Source organism: Gekko japonicus, unplaced genomic scaffold (genome assembly GCF_001447785.1).
Source record: "Gekko japonicus isolate JY-2015 unplaced genomic scaffold, Gekko_japonicus_V1.1 scaffold1068, whole genome shotgun sequence".
In the NCBI taxonomy this organism is placed as follows: domain Eukaryota; kingdom Metazoa; phylum Chordata; class Lepidosauria; order Squamata; family Gekkonidae; genus Gekko; species Gekko japonicus.
In genome coordinates, this window is record NW_015168079.1 from 264,283 (window position 1) to 290,399 (window position 26,117).

At 50.0% G+C, this 26,117-nt stretch overlaps 1 protein-coding gene across 1 annotated transcript in view; it reads right to left on the reverse strand.

The window, feature by feature from the left end:
- Positions 1-4,832: 4,832 nt before the first annotated feature.
- The window catches only part of SYT3 (synaptotagmin 3), a 37,595-nt gene continuing 16,310 nt past the window's right edge, over positions 4,833-26,117 (reverse strand). Inside the window, exons 5-9 of the mRNA XM_015414676.1 lie at positions 11,918-12,038; positions 10,926-11,097; positions 8,898-9,027; positions 7,646-7,767; positions 4,833-4,967 (exon numbers count right to left, since the gene is read on the reverse strand). Of these exons, the coding sequence (XP_015270162.1) occupies positions 7,681-7,767; positions 8,898-9,027; positions 10,926-11,097; positions 11,918-12,038 (510 nt within the window). The 3' untranslated portion in view covers positions 4,833-4,967; positions 7,646-7,680. The remainder of the gene's footprint in view (positions 4,968-7,645; positions 7,768-8,897; positions 9,028-10,925; positions 11,098-11,917; positions 12,039-26,117) is intronic.

Below are 26,117 nucleotides of genomic sequence, written 5' to 3' on the forward strand. Positions count from 1 at the left end.
CTCAGAGCTTGGCTATGTGGGTCTCCCAGAGTTGTGGTGTCTTCCCAAAGGGGGGGTGGGAAGCTATCTTTTCTGGTTTTGCCCATCTTGGTTCACTAGAATTCTCTGGAACTTCTATGTCCACAGCAGCCACCAAGGAACAGAACTCAGGAACCGGGTGCTGAAAGATTCTACAACACATTTGGCTGGGAAACAAAGCCAGGAGTAGTTCTGCTCCCAGAGAGGAGAATCTAACTGTTGGGCAAAGAGCCAGGACTCCTGGGAAGGAGCAAGTTGTGCGACCAACTTGGTCTTTATGACAATAAAGGTCAACTGAACTGACCAACTTGGCCTTGGCAGGAGTCAAAAGTCCAGGGTAGGTGAGACATTGGTGGCATAAATGGAAAAAATGGGCTGCAACTCTGTTTGAGTTGGGGGGGGGTGTTCATCTGTAGAAATTAAAAAGCAAAAGGCCTTGTGAAGTTGAGCAGGGAGTAAACCTACTTGCTATACTGCCGCAGGAGCTGTTTGCCGCTTGAAAACTCAAGATTCCAGCCCAATCCTCAGAAATTAGGGCATTTTCTGATAGTACTATATAATTTACTGCTGCTCGCAGGTTTTCATCTATTCTTGTGGGCTACAAGACCTAGAAACCTCATTTTATTATATTTCCTCCCAAAAGAAAGTCGAGCCGTTCAACACGCTGACTCTGCGATCGAGCAGCTGTGCCTGCAGCATCTGCAGCTGAAGTTGGTTAGCATGTTTGCTCTCTTCTGCATCTTCCAGGCTACCACTCTGGTTGGATGGGGGCGGGTGGGGAGACAGCTCACTATCTGGCAGTCACCTCATATCTCAGGCAAGATGAAGAGGATCTCTGGTTTTGAACTGTTATCTATTTGAGTTCTAATCTCCTGTTATGCATTTAGGCCAGAGGTGATGTTGATGCTTTGCACAAGGTGAGATCAGACCGTCTTAAGTCTCTGAACTATAACAATTCTGGCTTGTGTGTCTGTCTCTTAATGCTGTTCCTGAATATCCCCAGAGTCACGGCCTAGTCTCCTTACCTGTTAATTAAGTGGATTTGGTGTTTTTTTCCTTCCCAGATCTCAGCAGTAGAACCGGCTCACAGCTACGAAAAACCTGCAGCGTCCTCTGTAATGCCCTCTCTCATCCTCCTCCCGCTGGCCAGGACTAGGTGTGTGCAATTTTTTTCTCTCTGTATTTTTCTTTGTTTGAGGCCTGAAAAAAAATTCCGGGTTCCCGAAAAAAAACGGATCCCAATACCAGTAAAGTATTCAGATTCAGGATTTTTCAGAAATCCCGATTTTTCCCCCAGGTCCAATACGAACCGAAAAATACAGAGGGGGGGGGGGAAGCAGTGGCAAAGCTGCAAAAACCCAGCTGAGGGGCGACTTTAAACCAGACTGCCCAACAGAGCTTGCAAAGCAGCTGATCCTGTGGGGAGAACTCTCCCCGCGGGCTCACCTGGGGGTCTCTTTGGCAGTTCGGTTAAACAGCCCAAAAGAGCCCCAGTCGAGCCAGCGGGGAGAGTGCCCCCCTCGGCTGTTTTTCAGGCTGTCTTCTGCAGTCCCTTTAAACCCCCCCCCCCCTTTATAGGGACAACCAGACTGCCCAACAGAGCTTGCAAAACAGCTGAGCAGCAGGGGCAATCTGCCCCAGCCCCTCAGCTGTTGTTCTGGGTTTGCCAGTAATTCCTGAATATATCTGGGATTTTTTCCAGTTCTCCTGAAAAATCCTGGATATATTTGGAATGCTGAAATACACCCCAAAAATACCAATGAGGTGTTTTTTGGCTATATTTTCAGTACGGTTAGACCCAAATGTACACCCCTAGTCTGGACCCTGCAACACCGATGAGGACAAATTCCATCCTGGAATGCTGCTTTTGTATTTACAGCTAAATCTGTACAAAGTAAGAACAAAGGTAGCACCCTGTTCTTGATCCATTGAAGTTGAACTATTGAAATTGGACACACTGTACCTGTCTTGACGGTTAACTTACGAATGCCAACCTAGTTAGTTGTTAAAGAGGTAGCAGTAAAGCTTTGTTTAGCTTGCCGCACTTGAAAGAAAGGGGTGACTCACAAAACAGAATGTCCAGATTAAAAACAACCCTGCCTGTAGAAAACTAGCAGGTCAGGGAGACGGGTGGGGCAGAATGCTGCTCCCTGCATTGCTAGTTCTCTATGAGAAGGGAATTCTTTTGTATTTCAATCATATGCACCCCTGCAACAGTCTGTACTGTACAGACTCAGGCTTCAGTCTTTCTTAGGGCCAAACTACACGTTACAATTTGCCACTTACAGGATCAGGATTCCCCCAAGCTGACTCTCTGATAGTCAGACATCAGGAGTGTGGGGGCTCTTCTCCCCAGCCCTATGGTCCTGGTCCAAATTGGGACCCAAGCACTCGAAAACGAGTTTCCCCACTTGTGATGTCTGATTGTCAAAGTCAGGTGCGTGGGGGGGGGACAAGATTCTCTATATTAGAAATCATAATGGGGCTTCAGAAGCCAGATTTCTGGAACGCCTTAGACTCCCCTGTGCCCTGTTCAAGCTCATTTCCATGGAGTCTTGTCTAAAGCCCTGGAGTACCCTAGTGCCCATAATTCAGCACCCTTTTGAGCTACAGTTCTGCCTCTGCTCCTGCGACTGGAGCCAGAATCCTGCTTTCGCCTTCGCTTCTGTACAGCGACCGCATTCCTGTGTAAAGGGCAGGTAAGCCAGTTTAGGTGCAGCTATTTATGGATCCGTCTTGGAAAACCGTCCTCCCTCCTGGCAGAGATAAGCATCACTGGATGCCTCAGCCTCTGGTATTCCAGCAAGTTGCTGGCGGCATGCCTTGCAAAAGACTAACTTGTTTATTTTCCACTAAGCCATGCCCAGTGTAAAAAACCCCCCAGGATTGGCAGAGTGGACCCCCAATTTCCACATAGGCATCCATTGCACTGGATTCGTGTTTTTTTTGCGCCACAGGGTCAGCCCCCGAGCCCTTCCTTGACCAGGCAACTGGATAACTGCAGCGATTTCAGTGAGATTTAGCCAGCTGATGCCGACTTATGCCATCTTCTCGGGCTGAGAAAGAATCGTGTCTTCTCTCTGCTTTAAGGGTTTATCTTTGTATCTGAAAATGACAGCCCAGACGTTTTGGAGAGTGGGAAGTCCTGATTCATGTGGACCCTCAGGCCAACTCCACCCCATCAAGGCTCACTTTGATCATCAACATGCTCCCAAATCCCACAGATGCCCAATCGGTCGTATTTTTGTCCAGTTTTATTGATGTCACTTTTTTTTAGCAGCAGCTTCAAGTTCCAAACCTATTGCAAAGAGAGAACCCTGTCCGGCCCCCTCTTCCTCGCCCCTAATGCTGGGGAGTCGTAACTCCCCCAAGCGGTGAGGGGAGGTATATGGCTTTTCCAAAAAAAGGGGGGACAGAGGTTTAGGAAGCAGGGCTATTTTTTTCCTGTTTGTCTTCATTTCTCACACCTTTTGTTTAATTTAAAAAAAAACCCAAACCAACCATCAACAGGACAAAATCTCAAAAAACCAGGACAGACAAAAGACAGAATGACAAACGGACGTGCGTTTGATCAGGAGGGGGGAGGTAAACAAAATGGACATTCCAAATTAGAAGAAATTGGGGGGGGGGGGGAGAGACATACACACAGGCAGGATTTTTATCAGAACTTGTGAGACACCTGGGTTCTTTGGACAGGCACTCTCCCAGCCAAAAGCTGGGATCCACCACCCACCACCCAAACTGGGTGGAGGGGAACCATGCAAACCACAGATGGAACAAAATTATCCAGGTTTAGAAAGAAGAGGGGACGAGAGAAGAAACACACTGTTACCCCATACACTGAACACACACACACACATACATACACACAAAATAGTCCAGCGTCAGCTCACTAAATCTGAGGAAGGCCCAAATCCGGCTTTAACGAGGAAAGGGCACTGTCCACGTCGGGTCTTCTTGGCCATAGCCCCTCCCCAAATTGGTTTTCAAGAAATGCCACAGCTGTTCCCAAATCTGGGGGCGAACACACAGAAGCAGCCCAGTCCACACCCAGGCTGTCTCTCGGCAGGCCCAAGGTTGTCTCTTTGGGGGCACGGTGGTGAGCAGTGGAAGTCCAATGGTTTCCCTGTCTCCTTCCTCCTCTCGGCTCGGAGGCTCATGCAGACTGAGGCGAGAGGGCCCTGCAGGGATCCTGGCACAGAACGGAGGACCCGCCACCGGATTGGGAAGCAGGAGGAATGGCCCCCCAATCCCCGCCCCCCCCCAAAGTCCATTGAGATCGGAACAAGAGAGCCCAGAACGTCCCCTCAAAGGAAGAGTCCCATGTTAGCTGTGACAGTTGGAACAGTCACACTGTTCTAAATTTACAGCTAGAAGCTTGGAACGCTGCTGTGGGCAGGAGTTCTGCTCACCTAGGACAGGATCCCTCCCGGCTTCTGATAGTTCCCTGACAGACACCCGACAATGCAGCCCCCTGCCCATGAAGGGGACCGTGTTGAATCGACCTGTCATGCAGCTGCTGAAGTCCCAAAACCTCTGTCAGAAGAAAAAGGGACACCTCCCCCCAAGGACCACCCCCAACCCCTCTGTCACGACAGACTCCAAAGCATGCATGTCACGAAAGCTCAACCCCCCCCCTCCCTGCGAACAACCAATTCATGTAGAAGGACAAAGGAGGGGAGGGGGGGGGTCGCTCCTTCCACTGGAGACCTTGCTGAGCCACACTCTTCCCCTCCCCACATCAAAATGCGCCTCAACCAGCTGCCTTTATGGCTTGGGGGGGAAAAATGCATCAGGCAGCGACTTCCGGGGGGGGGGGAGATGGAGATTGAGAAAGGAGGGCTCGTTCCCCACCCTCAGACAAGCCCCCTCCCCCGCTGGCAGGTCCTGAGGGGTGGGTCAGAGGAAACAACAGTCCAGAAAATTCTGAGGGCGCCATCACCGTTCCCCTGGAAAAGAAGGAGGAAAAGACCATTACTTCAAAGCCATTGTCTTATTCATTGACTTCAGGGCCCCCCCCCAAAGTGGTGCCCATGGGCGCGATGGTGGCCCCGACACCTTCCCTGGTGCCCAACAAGTGGTTTTAGAAAGGGGGGGGGCCAGGGGAGGCTTCTGCCCATCGAATCTTCTGATTGGCTGTACAGTTTTTTTTTTTTGAAAGGCTGCTTGAGCAGCAGCCACGACCACAGCACAAGGATCTTTGCCGTGTGACTGAAGCTACAGCAGCCATTTTAAGAAGAAGAAGGATTTATACCCCGCCCTTCACTTGGGAGTCTCAGAGCAGCTAACGTTCTCCTTTCCCTTCCTCTCCCCACAACAGGTGCCCTGTGAGGTAGGTGGGGCTGAGAGAGCTGTGAGAGAACTGCTCTTGGAAGAACAGCTCTGAGAGAACTTGTGACTGACCCAAGGTCACCCGGCAGGCCCGATGTCGCTCAAAGTGGCTTACAATCTCCTTCCCTCCCTCTCCCCACAAATCTACCCTGTGAGGTAGGTGGGGCTGAGAGAGCTCTGGGAGAACTGCTCTTGGGAGAACAGCTCTGAGAGAACTGTGACTGACCCAAGGTCCCATGCGGAGGAGTGGGGAATCAAATCCGGTTCTCCAGATCAGAGGCCGCCGCTCTTAACCACCACACCAAAACTGGCTGTGGGGAGCTCCACCCCCCATGGCAGCTGTATCGTAGCTGCGCCCAACACGCTGTGTCAGAATCCCAAAGGCTCAAGGCGGTTGGGGGGACTCTGCATTTGCTTCACTGATGTCCCACTTTCCTCCCAAAAAGAGGACCCAAAGGACTTACAATGGTCTCCCCCCCATGACTTTTGTCTATGGTGGCCAAAGAAGACCCCGGTCCCATTCCTCTCCCACCAGTGGCAAATCTGGCAGGACCCAACCTGATGTTCCAAAACTTTTTAAAGAAGACCTTGCGGACTGGCCAGCCAGCGGCTTGTTTGTTTTTTCTCTACAGTGGCTTTAAACAGCAGCCTTTCTTGCAGAAAGGTTTTTAAAAGGGCCTCAATGAGACTTGATACAGCCCATTGTCTTGGGTTGCCAACGCTTGGTTAGGAAAGGCCTGGACCTTTGGGGTGGAACCTGGGGAGGGTGGGGTCTATGGAGGGGAGGGATTCCTGCAGCATGTAGTGCCATACAGACCACCCGTTTTCTCCAGGGGAACTGATCTCTGTAGTTTGGCAATCAGTTATAACCAAGGCTCCCTCTAAGCTGTGGAGTCCTGTGAGCAAAAATTCTACTTGGCGAGCTCCTGGCATTAAAGTTGTGAGCGAGCTATTTGGCTGCTGCATGAATTAGTTTGCTCTGAAGCCCTCCTTCCTGAGCTAAGACAAAAATCTGTGAGCCAGAGGCTCACACTAACTCAGCTTAGAGGGAACACTGGTTATAACTCCAGGGAATCTCCAGGCCCCATCTGGAGGCTGGCAACCCTACTGTTCTCTCATTTCAAGAACAGAAAAGGAACTCAGGCAGGTCTCTGGAAATTGAGCCTGTCTACTAGAGGCTCTGCTGTCTTCAAGGAAAGAAAAGGGGCATCTGGATTCTTTGGCGTCTCTGGAATGGCTGCAGGATCTCAGCATCAGAGGGGGGGAAAGGCTGAGCGATGCAGCTCCTGTGTCCAGCCAGCATCTTAAATTGCTTTCTGTGTAGAACGAGACCAGTCCCCTCGGAGCTGCCTTTGGAGAGCCCAAAGAAAAAAATGAGACAATTCCCGCTATCTCTGACTCCCTCGTGTGTTCGATGAGGGAACTGCAAGTCAGCCCAGGGCCAGCTGCTGATAACTTTGTATTCAGGTGTCGGGAGGGAATGTGGCATGGCATGGCCCCATCTTGTCAGATCTTGGAAGCTAAGCAGGGTGGGTAATTGGATGGGGGACCACCAAGGAAGACTCTGCAGAGGAAGGCAACGGCAAACCACTCCTGCTTCTCACCCGCCTTGAACAGCCCCTTGCTGGGGTCACCGTAAGTCGGTTGCAGCTTGATAGCATGTAGGTATTCAGGTGTCATGAACAAACCAGAGTTTGCTCAGGATGAGCACAACCTTGGGGTTTCTTTTTCTCCTCTTGGGCCTGGATTCAAACCATGAGTTAAACCCCAGTTTTCAGGCAAACAACGCAGGGCTCTTTTTGCAGCAGGAACTCCTTTGCATATTAGGCGACACACCCCTAATGTAGCCAATCCTCCAAGAGCTTACAGAACTCTTCTTATAGGGGCTACTGTAAGCTCTTGGAGGACTGGCTACATTAGGGGTGTGTCACCTAATATGCAAAGGAGTTCCTGCTGCAAAAAGAGCCCTGTGGCAAGCAACACCCAATCTGTCACAGCGGCCCAAGTCCAGACATTAACAACAAAGTGTGGTTTGATCGAAGACTGCTCACATCAGGAAGTTTTTGAATTCTGCTCAACACACTTCAGAAAGATTCTTTTTTTTTGCGGGGGGGGGGGAGCCTGAGAGCGCACCCATCTTGCTTTCATCACAAACCAACTTTGGTTCGTTCAGGACGCCTGAACCTGCCAAAGCCAAGGGATGTGGGTCAAAATGGGGTAACACTCTCTAAGGAGCTGTGCTGTACACTTCAGCTGTGCTTGGGCACATGGCTCCCACACTGTCGGAAGTACTCACAGTCCCTGGGTGGAGAAGGGCTGGAGACGACGGCCTTAGTCCGAATGAACACTTTCGACCACGATGCTGGGCTTGTCCCGTGCTGGAGGGTTCTTGTTGATGTAGATGTTCAGAGTCTTCTCCTGGAGCAGGAAGAGAGCAGAGAGTTATATGTAATCCCTCCACAATACACCCAAAGCCTCCGCTCCCACAGTCTACCTCCGACCCTTCTCTGCAACCAAAACCCCCTAACTGCAAACGGTTGCTAGGCTCAGGGAGTGCAAACAAAATAATTCCTAGGTGAATCATATCGGGTGGGATCCAACCTGCTTTTCTGCTGATGAAAAAGACAGGAAGGGAGTCCCTTTGACCCCCCCCCCAAAAAAAGGTTATGCTGAGCATTTCAAGACCTGCCGTGTGGGATGAGGACTCTAATAAGGAGGGGAATGAATTGGGCAAGACTAAATGCGACATCCGGCAGTATCCCTCCCACTGACTGTGTTAATAAAAGGAAAACGATTATTTAAACTCAACTTTTATTTATTCATTGTGAACAACAGGAGTTTGGTCTCATTATCAGAGCACCACTTGCCCGCAGGGGAGTTACTCACTGGGCTGGAAACCATCCTCGCCTCCTAAGGGACGGCTTTTGTGGAAGGGCAGCCCCAGTGCCAACTACTTGCCAACCACAGGGCCCCACTTTCTTGCCAAAGAATCCCGGGCTCCTGGATCCCAACCACAGAAATAGAAACAGAGTGGCAGATGGGCTGAACTAGCAGTCAAAAAACCCGAAAGCTGCCTTTGGTTAGGATTCTTGGTGGCTCCAGAGTGGCACTATTCTTGGCCTTGGCACCTCTACGATGAACACCCTGTACGCTTTGCACTGCAAGTTAGAACGGAAGTGCTGTTTTAGACCAGAAACGCCATTGAGGACTACAATGGTGTGGAACTTTACTCACTTTTATGACTATATTTCTGATGCACAGTTCCTGCAGAAGCCCCGCCTAGGGTGACCAGCTTTTAAGCTGGTCCTTTCAGTTGTCCCTTTTAATATCAGTTCAATCGGCAGCTATTCTCAGGTGATGTTATTTACCTGCATGGCATGAAAGTCTTCAAGTGCCCGTTTCTGCACGTCCGGAATCTATTAAAAGGACGTCTCTTGGCCTGGCCAGTTGGGAAGTGTCGTCGTAGCACCCCACCAAACCCACTCTGGCTGGCTGCCCCACTTAGAGCGCTTGACGTAGGAGCCAGCTTGCCCTCCCAGCCCTCTCACCTCCACCAGCTGGTGCCAGTGTTCGATGGGTTTCCGTGGATTTGCCAGCATCTCGGCCCAGTGGTCCCTTCCTGGCGCATCGGCATCGCTGCCCACTCGGCACATCCCAATGACTTCGTTGTGCCCAATGCTGTGGAGACAGAGATCACTCTATCTACCCATCTCCCACAAAGAAGAAGGAGAAGAGCAGGTGGGAGGGGAGCCTCAATACTGACTCCACATCTTTTAGAAAATGTATGCGCCTGATTTGTACCCCACTTTTCTCCCCAGTGGGAGTTAAAATAGCTCACAAGATTCTCCCCGTCTCCATTTTTCCTCACAACAACCCTGTGAGGAAGGTGAGGCTGGGAGTGTGGGACTCGCCCAGCCAGCTTCCATGGCAGAGTGGGGATTCGAACCTGGGTCTCCCAGATCCTAGTCCGACATTCTACCACGACGCCACGCTGGCTCTCATCAGAATAAACCAGGCCCGTTTGGCAACAGCCGCACACGTAATTTACAAAATTTGATTTTGCTCCTGCCCTTCTCCCGAGGAGCTCGAGGCAGCATGCACCCGTTTCCTCGCCATTTTTATACCCACAACAATCCTGTCAGGTAGGGCAGACTGGGAGGGGGAGAGAGGGAGTGTGAGTGTGGCCCAAGATGACTCGGTGCCGTTGATGGTCAAGGAGGGATGTGAATCCAGGTTTAAGCAATCCTGGCCCAGCACTCTAACGGCTACCCACACTGACTTGTGCTTGGAGTTGGGGAGACCTGGACAGTGTGAGGTCTCATCATTGGACCCACCACCCTCCCTTCTTTGCCTCCATTGAGGCAGCTCTGCATGACTGCTAGCAAATGCTTCAAAAATCACGTCAGACATTCCAGGTGCCCACGTCTCCCTCATCGGAAAGGGATGCACTGCTATCTCACCAATCAGGGAAGCGGGAAGCACGTAAGAACAGGCACAGTCCCTTAAAATGGCTCCCACTCTACCCATTCTTCCTGGCTCCCAGTATCCCAACTCTGGGTTCGAAGCCCCATCCTTCAAGAGGAATACGGTGGCTCCCAGACTCCCTCCATTGGCTCAGTGAAGTCTAACCTCTCTCAGGCCAAACTAGGAGCTAGCATTTTCAAAGACTTGGGCCTGGGTCCCCCAGACTGGAATTCACTCCCTGTTTCCGCTACTCCATGTGGAGTATTCTGTGCACGGGCAGCAGCAAAAATGGGGAAATAGCTCCTCCCCCAGCACTGTTTCCACGTGGGAAAAGAGCTGGGGGGGAAGGCAGGAGCTCTTCCACACACACACACACACACACACACACACACACACACACACACACACCCCACGGCAGCGTTCAGAGTTCATTCTTAGAAGCCGTTCCCTGCAGATGCTGAGCGGTTGCAGGGAAACCCAGACCTAACTCTTCCCAAAAAACTAGCGTGAAGTTTGGCCCGCTGAAAAAAGGAGGCATTCCAGCCTTTGACTCCCACCCTCTTTGCTGGGAAAGGAGCCCCCCTCTCCCCCGACTCGGCTCCCTGCATTCGCCAGACACCCTCCTCTCTGCAGAAAGCCCGGGAGTCCATTCTGATTTCGTGGCCCCAACTCCCAGCATCTCTCCGCTTCAACCTTGATGACACTGACATGCCTCTTGGGAGGCCGGCATCCAAAGGTCCATGTGGATTGGCAGTATTTCATGGACATTTATTGGGAACCATCACCCAAGCCTTCTCAGCCACGTGGAGGGGCCAGATAGTCATGCAGCATTCCAGACATGGGGGACTCCTGACCTGTGTTCCCTCTAAGATGCGGAGTCTTGTGAGCAGAAATTCTACTTTGTGAGCTACTGGCATTAAAGTTGTGAGCGAGCGATTTGGCCACTGCATACATTACTTTGCTCTGGATCCATCCTTCTTAGCTAAGACAAAAAAGTGTGAGCCAGAAGCTAAAAAACTGTGAGCTAGCTCACACTAACTCAGCTTAGAGGGAACACTGCTCCTGACCAGTGATCGCTGACGGAGAGAGCGTGGCCCCCATGAGCGGCTCACCAATCGTAATCCATGACCGCCAACGTGATGCTGACGTGCTCCATGCTGTCCTGGGGGATGTCGAAGACGAGGGCCTCGTTGTAAGTGGGGTTGAGCGTGTTCTTCTTGATGGACGTCTTGCGTTTCTTCAGCCTCCTGCCTTCACACATGAGGGATGCCTTAACGTAGGGATCTGAAGAGAAGGGGGAGAGAGGGTCTGAATCACAGAGCATCGGCTTGCCCGGATCTACCCTTCTCGCCATCCCTACCACCGGACATCACCACCCTGGTAGCCGTTTCAGCCAAGATATGTGTGGACCTCTTGGTTGCTAGGCAACTAGAGGAACCCTTGACCTTTGGAGAGCACTGCCTGTGGTTGCCTAGCAAAGGCAACCTACTTTCTCCGTCACCAATTCCGGGCCACAGATGAGGGAAATCACATTTCCGGTGGCTCTGATCAGGCAGAAAGATGGGGTATAAATGTTGTAAATAACATTAATCAATTTTAAAATGGAATACGGTGTTGCTCCCTGGACTCGCCAGTTCTTCTATTTCCAGGAAGCTTTTGACATGGGGAACATTTAAAAAAAAAATGGAAACCTCAAGCCAAACTGCAGCCTGAAGTGGTATAAGTCCATTATTATACCATCTCAGTCTCCTTCTGTGCCCAGCCCATGATAAGTTCTTCTTACTAACAGATCCCAATCCTGTCTCACTCATCAGATCAGCCCACAACAAGCGCAAATCCACAGCATTCCCCTGCTCATTGGGGGTTCCACCTACTCAACCTACCCCCCCTCCCACTGGTCAGGTTCCCAGCACTCTTTTATTTCACTCACTATCTTCTCCACCTCTTCCCCAGCCTCCCACCAGGCCCGATGCATGACCACACTCTGATATCCCTTGGCCAACTCACTTCTGGAGCCCCACCGCTTGATGCTCACCCTAAGGCGCTAAGCTCTCTCACCAAAACACACCACCCTCCTCGCAGGCACACGTCCCTCTCTGCTCACCAGAGAAGCCCGTCAGGTCCATGGCTTTGAGGTTGGTGGCCTTGATGATAGTGGCCGTGAGACGCCCAGCGGTGGGCAAGTAACAGAGGGAGAAGTTCAGCTCTCCTAAATCTGCTTTTTCCTATAAGAGACAAAAAAAAGGGCACAAGAGCTTGGTCCGGGCGCTTACATGTCCACAATGAAATGATACTCAGGGGAGAAGAAAGCCCCAGAGACATGGTGGGTGGCATATTCGGCCACATCGGTCAGCACAGCAGGTTGAATCCAGCGAGGTTTTGTTACTCCCTGCGTGGGAAATGGGATATTCCCCGTCAATGACTTTTTAGGGAGAGCCACATCCTTCCAAGATCAACGTGAAGCAATGTAGACCTACCTCCAAGGCTTACCCCCACCTTGAGAAAACACATCAGTTAAAATGCATACCCATTATGTGATATCTGCATAATGTCTTTCCTGGCCATTTTGTCCAGCTCCCTCCTCTGCTATCCAGATGGGTTAATGTGTCCCCATTACGAAGAGAACAAGAGTTTAAACATATATAATTATCCAACAATAGAACAAGACTGACGGCAAGGAAAAACCCAAAGAGAAACCCCCAACATCTTTAGCACATTGTCCATCAAATACCAGGAAAATATGTCTGTCTCCCAATTTGGATTCCATTTCAATATACTTAAACACCAGATCCATTCAGAACATTAATAAACACAGGATTATTAACCAGTTATTACTGTTTATTCAGAGTATTAGTTCCTCCTCTAACATGGCTTTCTTTTGGTGCTTTCAGCTGGCTCGAGTGTTCTGATTTCATCTGATATCCAGGATTTAAAGAAAAGACATGCAGAAGACCCTGGCTCTCTCTCAGTCTGTAAAAGGTAAACTGTGTATGCATATGGCTCTGATTTAGGATCTGGGTGGCTCGGAAAGGAGATGGAGCCGCCTGGTACCGAATCAGACCATGGGCCCATCAAGGTCTGTACTGTCTTCTCAGAAAGGCAGTGGCTCTCTGAGGTCTCAGGCAGAGGTTTTTCACATCGCCTCCTACCAGATCCTTTCAAACAGAGAGATGCTGATGTGGAGTTGGGTTTTATACCCCACTTTCCACTACCCGAAGGCGTCTTGGAGCGGCTTACTATCACCTTCCATTCCTCTCCCTACAAGAGACACCCTGTGAGCAATGCTCCCTCTAAGCCGTGGAGTCTTGTGAGCAAAAATCCTACTTGGTGATCTCCTGGCATTAAAGTTGTGAGAGAGCGATTTGGCTGCTGCATCAATGAGTTTGCTCTGGAGCCATCCTCCCTGCGCTAAGACAAAAATGTGTGAGCCGGAGGCTAAAAAACTGAGCTAGCTCACTCTAACTCAGTTTAGAGGGAACTCTGCCTGTGAGGTGGGTGGGGCTGAGAGAGCTCTGAGAGAACTGTGACTGGCCCACGGTCACCCAGCAGGCCTTACAAGCGCCTTCCCTTCCTCTCCCCACAACAGACACCCTATGAGGTAGGTGGGGCTGTGAGAGTACTGTGACTGACGTAAAGTCACCCAGCAGGCCTCATGTGTCTCGAAGTGGCTTAAATCACCTTCCCTTTCTCTCCCCACAGCAGGTGCCTTGTGGGGTAGGTGGGGCTGAGAGAGCTCTGAGAGAACTGTGACTGATCCAAGGCTACCCAGCTGGCTTCATGTGGAGGAGTGGGGAATCAAACCCGGTTCTCCAGATTAGAGTCTCTTAACCACTACACTACACCATAACAAGCCGATGCTCTACCACTGAGCCATGGTGCCTCCCCCACTGTAATCCTTCAGCTCCTTCCTGGCTGTGCTAACCAGAACCTGACTTCCTACGTTGCCAGCATTCTCAAGGGGAAAAGATGGGTTTTTAAAGAACATGATTGCTTTCCTTGAAAACAGTGCTGAAAGTGAAGGGTAGGGATTTCGAACAGCAAGCAAGACTGAAAGGTTGAATCAGGGCTGTGCATGCACCCCTATCAATCTGTCACATTTTTTAAACCCAAACACGTACACCTGTCACTTACTTGTGATGATACCCTTGCCACTTCTGTCTTCCACCCTAAAACTAGCCTGAAATCACACATGCACTGTAAAGCACGTAAGGCTGAAACGGGGCTGTAAATCAGGCTTCTTGCTTGGCCATTTATGGACTCAAAAATCCCCCGGAGCAATGCTTTCACAGCGGCCTGTTTTTCACAGGAACCTGACTTGTGCATTTGAAGCTGACTTTTCGCTTTTCACACATAGACCCCAACAACAGAGGAGGGGCTGGAAAGCGCTTTCGGCAGCCTATGAATTCTGCCTAAGAAGATGAAACTTGCCATGTCTCTCTTCTCCCTCTAGACAGTAACACGCAAAATAAATCCCTGCACTCGCATTTTTAACTCTGAGAAACCCCAGGGACCTGCCGCGTTTCAGAATATTGTTATTCTTCAAAGGATTGTCACCAAATCTCACAGGGCAGGAATGCAAAATGCAAGAGGATTTTTGACTATCAACATATGAAGCTGCCTTGTATCAAATCAGACCACGGTTCAGAGCCGGTGTGGTGTAGTGGTTAAGAGCGGCAGACTCTAATCTGGAGGACCAGGTTCGATTCCACACTCCTCCACTTGAAGCCGGCTGGGTGACCTTGGGGCAGTCACAGCTCTGTCAGAGCTCTCTCAGTGCCCCAATAAGTCTAGCTCACCACCTAGTCATGCATAACTCTAAAAAAGCTAGAACTTTAGGCTGCCAGACAATCTTAGGACCTCCTGGCTATACTACACACAATGCCATACGATGATAATCATTATTAGACCATGGTTTTAGCTAGTTCAGTACTGTCTTCTCTGATGACCAATGATCCTTTGCAATCTCAGGCAGGCAAAGATCTCTCCCAAAGCCAGCCATCACATATTCTTTAACTGGAGATGCTGGGGACTGAACCCGGGACCTCTTGCATGCAAAACTGGGAGGGGCTGTGGCTCAGTGCTAGAGATCTGCTTGGCATGCAGAAGGTCCCAGGTTCAATCCCCGGCATCTCCAGTTAAAAGGACCATGCTGTAGGTGATGTGAAGGACCTCTGCCTGAGACCCTGGAGAGCTGCTGCCAGTCTGAGTAGACAATACTGACACTGATGGACCAAGGGTCTAATCTCCCTTATATATAAAAGCCGAATGGTGGTGGCACGTCTCTAGAACATTCCACACGCTCCGGAATTGGTTGGCGCCTGCTGTGTCACTCAGAATCTGTCCCTATCCACTGGCTGCATTGCTTGAGTCTCGCCTCCAACATTCTAAGCAGTTTGCTGTTCCTCCCCCCCCCATAGCCAGTCAGAACACAGAGGTTATTTGCATATGCAGCCTCACTAGCCTTTGCCTCGGAACACAGAGGTCGTTTGCATATGCAACTTAATTGGCTTTTTTGCCTCTAACATTCTAAACAGTTTTCTGTTCTGAGGTAAAATGTGTCCAATCTCCAGGTGAGGGCTGGAAATCACTTAGAATTACAACTGCTTTCCAGATGGTAGAGATCAGTTCCCCTGGAGAAAATGGTGGGCTCCGTATCCTTATATGCTGCTGAGGTGGCCCCCGTATGACAGCCAATGTGACGCAGCAGTCAGGGCTTCAGAGCATGGGAGAGGCTGCAGGTGTGTGGGGGGTGGAAAGTTGAAGAATGAGGGAGAAATAAAGGTAGGTTGATGATTGGCTGGGAAGAAGATAGGGTTGCCAACTCCAGGTGGGGAATTCCTGGAGATGTGAGGGGTGGAGCCTGGAGAGGGTGAGGTTTCAGGAGACGTGGGACCTCGGACAGGTACAAAGCCATAGACTCCACCCTCCAAACCAACCATTCCCTTCTGGGGAACCATCATTGCCAATCTCCAGGTGAGGCCTGGAGATCACTCAAAATTACAACTGTTCTTTAGGTAGCAGAGATCAGTTCCTCTGGAGAAAATGGTGGACTCAGTGTCATTATACCCTGCTGAGGTCACCACAGCAAATTGACACTGAGTGTCCAAGGCCGGGACACCCGCCCAGAGCCTCTTTCTAGAGGCCGTTGTATTTATTCCCACAACGGGCCTTTTTCCTAGTTCAGTATAAAGCAGCTTCATGTGTACAGGTGCCCTGCTGTAGAGCCACACACCTTGGCATGTAGACAGCTGCTCCATGAGGGGGGGAATTGTTGGTTTTAAAAGGCAGTGTAGCCCATTTTCCCACCGCCCAATCAAAATAGGAACCTTTTAACCACCATCACTGCCGGCAGCAACCTGTCCAGGAATTTGTTCAGCCCATCCACAAACAAAATAATCTCCTTTGATTTGTTTTAAAGACTCTTAAGAATCTTGCTTGCCTCTGCCAAATTATCCTGGACAAACCTTGGGAATCTTATCTGTTGGAGGAACCAACATCTATGCAGCAGACCCCCCAGCTTTCACTTTGTGCCTACGGATCTGTGCCACCTTGGGGTTCATGGAGATGCAGACTGACCGCCATAACATGAATATCACACCACGAAAAACATTACACTTACTTTTGATCAAAGTCATTCAGCGTTATTTGCATAAGACGGAACTAGCCTTGGTGACGCAGGCCCTGGTCACTCTTGAGACCGGACTATCGTGACACGAGTCATGCCGGGCTGCACCTTTCAAAATGGTTCAAGAAACTGCAACTGTGACAAAATGCCACAGCCAGGGAGTTGACAGGGATGGACTGTAGGGGGACCACCTCTCCCGTGTCCAGTCTGTTTCTGGGCCTGATGCGAAGTGCCGATGTGGCAGTGGAAAGTGCCATCCAGTCACAGATGACGTCCAGAGGGGGTTTGCCATCGTGTTGTGACCCTCCCTCCCATCCAAGGACGAGCCAGGGCTGATCCCACCAAGCCTCTGAGAGCTGACAAAATCAGGTTAGCCTCGGCCATCCAGGTCAGGGCAGAGTGCTGGTGGTGGTGGAGGAAAGTGCCATCCGGTCACAGCCGACCTCTTAGGGTTTTCAAGGCAAGAGGCATTCAGAGGTGGCTTGCCATGGCCTGCCTCCGCATCACAACAATGGTACTCCTTGGAGGTCTCCTATTGAAATACCAGCCAGGGCCGACCCTGCTTAGCTTCCAAGATCTGATGAGACTAGCCTGGGTCATCCAGGCCAGGGCAAAGTACTGGTACCAGACGTGGAAAATCCTAAATGGGCCTTAAGATTTGGGTACCCATAGGGCCACCTGGGCCAGTGTCTGTGCCTTGAGATCTTCTGGAGCCGGTCTGCTCTGCAAGCTCACCTTGCAGGAAGGAAGGCAGGTGAAAACATCAGAGATAAGAATTCTCCATAGTTGACTCTGATTTCTGGAACTCCCTCCCCTTAGAAAGTCAAATGACCCCCTTTTGATGGCCTTCTGGAGACAGGTTAAGACAATTCATTTCTGGAGGATCTTGGCAGTAGGCGAAATGAACCATCTCCCAAAGGTGAACTTTTTAAAAAAGCTATGCTTCTGTTCTTTTAATTGACACGGCTGTTTTTATTGGTTTTATTATTGTTGTTATTATAGTTGCTTGCAAGAGTTGCATGGTTTTAAAGCAGGAAGCGCATGGGCTGCGGGAGGGCTTTTAACAGCTGCTGTCTCACTGTTGTTGGTTTTAAACATTTAAAAACATTTATATGCTCCCTCTTCAGAGACCTGCTCAGGACAAGCTCATAAAATAAACTTAAAAAAAAAAAAATCATTAAAATAAACACCCATTAAGCCTAGACATTACAAACACAGAAGCATAAGCACTTATTTTTGTTACTTTATTTCATTGTTATTTTTCTTTATTTTATTATTTCATTTTCTTTGTAAACTGCCGTTTACAAAGGGTAGGATAGAAGGGTAGGATATAAGTCTTCTAAATAAATGGGAACAATGTTTACTAACACTGAATACAGATCTCAACAAGTAGGCTTTCAGTTTTTCCCAAGACCGGGTATACTTCCCAATTCATTTGCTCTGAAGGAGAAAAGCCAGATTACTAGTACTTTGGCATTAATATGCTGTATTTTGGGGGGTGCTGCAATAATTTGCAAGATTTAAATCCCAATACTGGTAATCGTAGGGACTTTTGTACGCTTTATTCAGGGAGTATTAGATGAAATCTTTCAGATTTGCAACCCTGCACGTTTGCATGCAAAGGTTATAAACAGCCCTGGTGAACCTGACCATCTTTCCTCTCTGGCAGAGGTGAAACTGACAAGGGTTTTTAAAACCACTGTGAAGTTTAACCTCTTGCAGTGGTTTTCCTGACTTGCTGAGGAAGTGGGCAGGAAACCTCTCCATTTCAAAACACTTGCCGTTTTGACCACTGCTATGACTCTGTTGCAAAAACGGGGAGAAAATTCGTTGGGTTCATGCCTGCTCTTTGCTGCCTTGACACAGAGGTTAAATAGCATACAATCAGTAGTAACTGGAGGATTTCTGAGTGGGCAGCAGATATATATTATACAGCCCCCATGATCAGGTTTTTGGTCCCTCCCCCCCATGGCCACTGTTTTATGGAAAGGAAACCTCTTCCTTCCACAGCAGCCTTTAGGCCTTAGGCCTCACTGAACACATAAACCAGTCTCTGGGCTCGGTCTCATCTGATTATTGGTGGGCACTCACATGGCTCGAATGCTCCTCCAGTATGGAAATAAATCCCTGCGAGTAGAAATCCAAAATATATAGGAAAAGGCTAGCCAAAGACTCTTTTCTCTGACTGCTTCCATGCAGAGGGTTCCGCCCCCAACACTTTGGCTCCCAAACTGGAGTGCCTTTTTTGAGCAGGGGGGGGGGGCTCCATACAACATCATGCACTGGTCCTTCCCCTGCCCTCACTGAACACTTTCTCAAACCCGCTTTGCCATCACCTTGTCGGGAAGAGATGAGTCCAAGGACACTATTGTGCTGGCCGGATGGGAAGGTTCCCATTTTCAGCGGTCCTGCCGAAACTGGTGCCTTCCCCCTTCCCCACACAGCCCCCCATTTCCCCTGCTGCAGCACTGGCTTCTTGAGGGCTTTGAAAGAAACCAGTCATTGCTGCGGCAGTATAAACTCCTAGCAGTTCAGCAATTACCAATTAAAAGGAAATGGAAACCTCAAAAAGCACTCCGGTGGTGTGGTGCAGGGGGAAAAGGCAGCTGATGGAGAAAAGCAGGCAGAAAATTCCGACGTGGATGCTCCATTGCTGATGCACATGCCTCTGCCTTCGCAGCGATGATGAATGCAAATCAGAGAATCCAAGCCATGTGGATGCAGCATCTGATTTCTACTAATCTATGTGGAAGGACTCCCCCCCCCTCAAATGAGAAGCTTTTAAAAAATAAAAATAAAAATGAAGGGGTTATGTGAGCCTGCACCTGCAGTTTGAAGGCATACAGCCTAAATGCTGACTTCACTCATCTCTAGGAGAACTAAGCCATAGAAAAAAGGCTGTGAAACAGATTTCTCTGGACAGGGAATGTGGCAGATACCATGGCTATTTTATCTTCCCTGGTTTTTGCATTACAGGTTGGAAAAGGAACAGATGACCTCTCGCCATGGAGAAGCTGCCTCTGGGGCATTTCCGCCTGCTGCAGGTTATTCAAAGCACAGAATTGGGAGGGGGGAAGGTGAGGGACACTTCAAGAGGGGTCATTGGTTGGGGATGCTCTTACAAACACCACTGACATTCTGCTTAAGAACTTCCCTGTGTGCTCTTGTGGATCCAGGAAAAGGGAGTCCCGAACATCTCCCGAGGAGGCGTGGCACCGAGACAGCATGGTGTAGTGGTCAGACTGTCGTACTAAGATCTGGGGGACCCCGCTTCAAATCCCCACTTTGACCTGGAAGCCTGCTGGGTGACCATGGGCCAGTCACTCTCTCTCAGCCTCACATACCTCACAGGGGCCGGGGGGGGGGGTTAGTTTTGTGAGGACAGAATGTAAGCTGCTTCGGTTCCCCGCTTGGGGAGAGAAGCCGGGCTAGAGATACCTAAACAAATAAACGATTGCATCAAAAGGATGGGGTGGGGTGGGGGAGAAGCCAGGAATTCCCAGCTGTTGGCCAGGGGGAAGAAGAGGGTGCCAAACCTCCCCGCGTTACCAGGCGGCAAGTTGTTTCGGGCGTTAATATTTCATGCCCTTTTACCAGCTCGATCCCATTTGCAGCCTCATCAATATTAATGCCGCTCCCCCCCCTCCTTCCCCCAAGCCTTTTGGTCTGCTCTGCCAACTCGCTCCTCATGGGGCAGGCAAGGGCTTTGCTGGATGCTGGCCGGGCTGAATCCCCCCCAGAGCCCAAGGCCAAGAGAACACAAGAAAGAGTGGGGTTGGATGGCACACGGACTCATCGAAGGAGGAAGGGAGGAAGGGTTTGCCTTACAAGCTGGCACCCAAAGGGATGTGGGCAGGGTCACTGGGGAGCATACGCTATTCGTTTTATGTACTTATTTTATACCCCACTTCTCTCCCCCGGAAGGTCCCAAAGCAGCTTACATCATGCTCTCCTCTCCTCCATTTTATCCTCACAACAACCCAGTGGGGTAGCTTAGGCTGAGAGTGACTGGCTCCAAGACACCCAGCGAGCTTCCACGGCACAGCGGGAATCCGAAATCTGGGTCTCCCAGATCCCAGCCCAGCACTCTGCCAACTACACCACGCTGGCGCTCATCAGAATAAATGAGGCCTGTTTTCCACATGCACAAGTTCGTTTAATTTACAGAATGTATTGTGGTCTTGCAGAGTAGGGATCTGAACCTTGATCTCCCAGATCCCCAATCGTGAAAATCTAAACATGACACAACACTGGGTTTTAGCACACGCCCTAACATCAAGCCAAAGGGCTGCTTGCAGGAGCAAGAACAGCAGCAGCGAATGTTATTAGGGAAGTACCCATCAGTGGCTGTATTTACTTCCTGTCACAGAAGTCTCTTGCTCTCTTACCCATCTGGTTTATCTATACATCTGTCTTATCTATAACAAAGGCTATAAAAGGGCAACAGTGAAACTGACCAGATTCCCCCGAGGCACAGGTGAAACTGGAAAGGTGTGTTTTTTTTAAGAAGCCATTGTGAAGTTCTACCTTTTCGGTAAAGGGTATATATTCCTGAGGGATTAAAAATAAAGCAGGCAGAACTCGCAGCCTAAAGTTAGACAAGGTGTTTGGGGAGGGGGGAACATTACAAAAGGAGAGGAAGATCCGTTGGGAAAAGCCCAATAGATGCACTGTAAAAAACCTGCTTGAGTGAAATGACACAGGAACGCTTGACAACTGCCTTCTGCTAAGTCAATCAAGGTCGGTCTCGTCTACTCTGACTGGCAGCCGCTCTCCAGGTTGTCAGGCAGAGGTCTTCCCCGTCACCGACTGCTGGGTCCTTTCACCTGGAAATGCCAAGCATAGAAACCTTCCAAGGGACATCTGACGACTGTTCTGACAGATCTACAGGAACACGTGGAGCTGTCTTCGACTGAGTGAGACCTTTGGCCTGTCCAGGTCAGCACTGTCTACTCTGACTGCCAGTAGCGCTCCAGAGTCTCGGGCAGAGAGGTCTTCCCTGTCTCCTGCTACCTGACTGGAGATGTGCGGGATTCAGCCTGGGACCTTCGGCGTGCAAAGATGATGTTCTCCCATGAGCCGTGGCACGCCCTTAGGGAAAGGAGTCGGACATTGATGGTGAAGGATCAGCAAGGGAAAAGGGATGCAGGCTGGGGGACAGAGAGAGCTGCTTTATCTCCCAAGTCAGTCATGGTAGAAAGGGGGAAAATGCAGAGAAAGAAGAGTGCTGTTTGTGCATCAGAATATCCCTGGACCTGGGAACAAAAGAGTGGCAGTCCTGCCGGATTAGGCCAAAAGTCCATCTGGCCCTGCATCCTGTCTCCAAGAGTGGCCAGACAGGAAAGGCCACAAGCAGGGCCTGCCGGCGACAGCATCTGTCCATCAGATGCTCCCCAGCATCTGTCAGCCAGACAAGCAGTCAGAAAAGGCTCCGAACCCGGAGGCCTCTTTCAGTTCATGGCCAGCCAGAAGCCTACATTCAGCCCTCTCTGAAATCCTCCCAAGCCTGTGGCCAGCACCACATCCTCTGGCAATGGATTCCACAGGTCAGCTACCAGTGGCGTGCGGCAGAGCTTCCATTTGTTCATCGGTCTGCTGCCAGCCATTTCCACTGGGTGAGCAAGGCCCTCTCTGCCATTTCTCACAGAAGCAACCTGGTCCCGCTTTGCAGGGCTGTCGTAGGGAGTATGGAGACAGTGTGCATATATGGAACTCTGCAAGCACTAGAGATTTGCTTTGGAACTGCTGGTGGTCATTACTGGGTTCCTGCAGCTATGAAATTTGATGTTGCTTCAGGGATGGCTGGCTTTTTGTTTCTTCCTCTAAATCGAGTATGTGATTTATGAATGGGCGGAAAATGCACGAAGGAGCTTGCGTTCTAGCCAGCCTGACTCATTGGCTGTGTTCCTGCCCACAATCTTTCCTTTCGCCGGTGCCGGTAAAGTGCAGAGTCCGGAGAGCTGGCTGGCCAGGGCAGAGTGCAGCCTCTGCTGCGGAGAGAAGCTGACTGGCTGGCCGCAAAGTCATTTGTTGTTGGGCTAATATACCTTCTGGGATCACTGTCACCATAGTAGGAGATTTTTTTAAAAAACAAAGTACATACTGAAAACAATGGATCCAGGGAATCATTATAGCAGCTACTGGAATATTTTTCCTCTCTCTGTTATGACAGAAGACCTGGCCTTGAACAGTTGTGTGACAGGCAGAAATTGAATGGGTAAAGCTTCCCTCCTTTTGCACGGCACCGTGCGGAAGAACCGTCACCCGCTGAACGTAAAAAGTGGCAGCCCTGGAAATGATGTTCAGTGTCAGCAAGCTGCCAAAATGGTTTTTCCTTCGCACATGCGCATACCTTCTTCTACACAGATGCACATACCTTTTCCCTGTGCTTAAATGCTGTTCTTTCTTGCAAGCTGCACCACGTATCTTTCAAGGCCACTGGAGGAGTGCTTAGATCATTGCTTTGGCTTTAGCAGGGCTGACCCGTGGGAAGCCGTACCTGTTTTGCTTTTGGTAGCAGTTTGGTTCCCAAGCCTCATGGCGTGCGCGGGAACCGTAGTAATTGGGTAATGAACATACGAATGTACTATAACTATGTCATGCCTATTCCAACCCTCATTCCTAACAGTGTTCCTGTCCATGCATCTTCAGCTTCAATAAAGTAAAACCTTCTTTGCAAGTGTGTGCTTCGATTGTTGCTGAGGGTCCTGACATTCAGCTATATGCCAATATGCCAGTTACACGTGACTTTAGAGTTTTATTGGCGACCCCATGGGGTTTTCGAGGCCATTGCTGGCCTCCACGTCATGATCCTAGTATTCCTTGGTGGTCTCCCTTCCAAATACTGACCGGGGGTCGACCCTGTTTAACTTCTGAGATCTGATGAGACTGGGCTAGCCTATGTGATCCAGGTTAGGGCTGGAAGTTTTAGGGTGGCCCATAAAAAGTAGCCACTGAGGTTGTATGAATTGGGACCGTGGGTCTGGATTCAACTAGCTGTTTCATTCAGTCACACACCCAATTCCTTACTATGGCCCACACACCGTGCTCCTTTTGTCCGTGCAGGTCCCATCATCCCCAGCATACCCCTTTTGGTGCTCAGAGGGGACCACACCTTTCTTTTTCGCCAGAGGAAAATCTGATTGGATCACTCCCCTGATGCCGAGGGAGGTGGGCTTTGTGCTGTTTCCCTACTTGGAAATGCCTCACCCTTCACCGTACTGCTTTTTGTTTTGATAGGGAAGAAAACCTGTACCTTAAAGATCCTGGCAGCTATTGAACTTGTGATGTGACGCACGGCTGGCAAGGATTTTGCCTATGCTCCACTGTCTAGCTTTGGGAATCTAGAGGGTCCCTAGACTTTAAAAACTGAGACGCTTTCCTCCTGCTTCCGCAGTGAGTCAGGATTCTGAACACAACCCGTGGTTTTAGGAGCTATCCGTAACATGAAACATGTTCGGGTGGGTAGCCCTGTCGGTCTCAAGCAACAGAATGAAGTTGGAGTCCAGGGGCACCTTGAAGACCGACAACGTTTAATTCTGGGCATAAGCTCTACTAACTGCTTTAATCCAATCTCGGCTATACTTATTGCCCAGTTACTTATGCATCTTGACTCTAACTAGCCTTTCCTGGCAACTAACCCACCCCCCTATATGTAAGGCCTGAGGAAAACTGTGTCGACGTATCTGAAGAAGTGCGCATGCACGGGAAAGCTTATTTATTATTTATTATGAGAGCCAGTTTGGTGTAGTGGTTAAGTGCACGGACTCTAATCTCGGAGAACCGGGTTTGATTCCCCACTCCTCCACTTGCACCTGCTGATGTGACCTTGGGTCAGTCACAAGCTGTGGCACAGCTGTCCTCGAAAAAGAGCTGTTTGTGTCAGAGTTCTCTCAGCCCCACCCACCTCACAGGGTGTCTGTTGTGGGGAGGGGAAGGGAAAGGAGTTTGTAAGCCGCTCTGAGACTCCAAGTGAAGGGCGGGGTATAAATCCAATCATCATCATCATCATCATCATCATCATCATCTCCTCCTCCTCCTCTTCTTCCTCTTCTTCTTCTATTTATTATTTATTGCTTTCCATTTGTATCCCGCCTTGCCGGATACCCAAAATGAAACATATGCTTGCTCTTTAAAGAGGAAGATGTATTCCTGACCCCTCCTCATTTTAATTTAGTGAAGCCGCTTATATCAAATCAGACCACTGGTCCACCCAGCTCAACGTTGTCCATTCTGGCTGGTCAGAGAAATCCCAGGAAAAGCAAGGGCTATATCTCACCAACTTCTACCCATTAACTACGCATGCCAGGGATTGAACCTGGCACCTCCTGCATGCAAAGGGTGAGCTCTGCCACTGTGCCACAGTCCCACTTCAGCATGTGAAGCTGTCTTAGACTGAGCCAGTCCCTTGGCCGATCAAGGTCAGTATTCTCTACTTGGACTGGCAGAGAGCAGAGCATTCCCCATTACCTACTACTACCCGATCCTCTTAACTGGACCTGCCGGGGACTGAACCCTGGACTTTCTCTATGTAAACCATGAGCTTCACCACTGATTCCCCCCCCCCCCCAGTTCTCTGTCTGGGTTCAAATTGCCAGCAAGCCTGGGGGGGAAATGTCCTGTCCCTTTTAACATGGGGAAATTGGAAGCTCTTCATGGCAGGGAGGTAGTTAACACCACTTGGTAAATGGCACCCATTTACAGGGACAGGACTTTTTTCCCTCCTGGCAGTTGGTAACCAGGACAGATGGTTCCACTAGCCTGTGGAGGCCTCCAACGAGCATTTAACCCCGACAGTGCTGCATTTTTGTTGTTGTTCAGTCGCACAGTCGAGTCCGACTCTTCGCGACCCCATGGACCAGATCACACCAGGCCTTCCGGTCTTCCGCCGTCCTCTGAAGTTTGCTCAACTTCATGTTTATTGAATCTATGACACTGTCTAACCATCTCATCCTTTGCCGTCCCCGTCTTCTTTGACCTTCAATCTTTCCCAGCATCAGGGTCTTCTCCAGTGAGTGCTCCCTTCTCATTTGGTGGCCAAAGTATTTGAGATTCAGTTTCATTCTGGCCTTCCAGGGAACAGTCAGGGTTGATTTCTTTTAGGATTGACTGATTTTGGGGGGGCACCTTGCAAGTATTGTGGCAACATCATTCCGGCCTTCCTCAGAGAGAGGAACTGAAGCAAGGAGACGGCAACACAGACGCTTCTAAAGAGCAAGGCCCACCGTTTTCCCTTTCCTGCTGGTTCATGAAAACCCCCTCCACTCCTCACCCCAGGCCTGTCTGATCACCAGAGGGAGAGACACCACCAAAGCTCTGTGCAGGCTCTCCACTAAACGAATAAAGCAGCAAATGGCTGTGTTAAGGTAGCCCACGTTCCGCGACACATCAAAATATTTAAATGAGGGAAACTGGCATAAACGTTCCATATTTAGCACCGTTAATCCTTCATTTCTATTTTTATCCTGCTTTTGCAAGTCACAGAGCTGCGCTGGGCACTGAAACCCTGCCGGGTGGAAACCGTAGTTAGCAATGCTGGCATTCCCCCCCCGCCCCCGCCCTTCTTTCAAGGGCACACCATGAGGGCTAGGAACCCGGGGCACAGTCTAACCAAAGTCCATCATTTTATTTATTTATATATTTGTACCCCACACACACACCACTTGGTAAAGACGGGGTG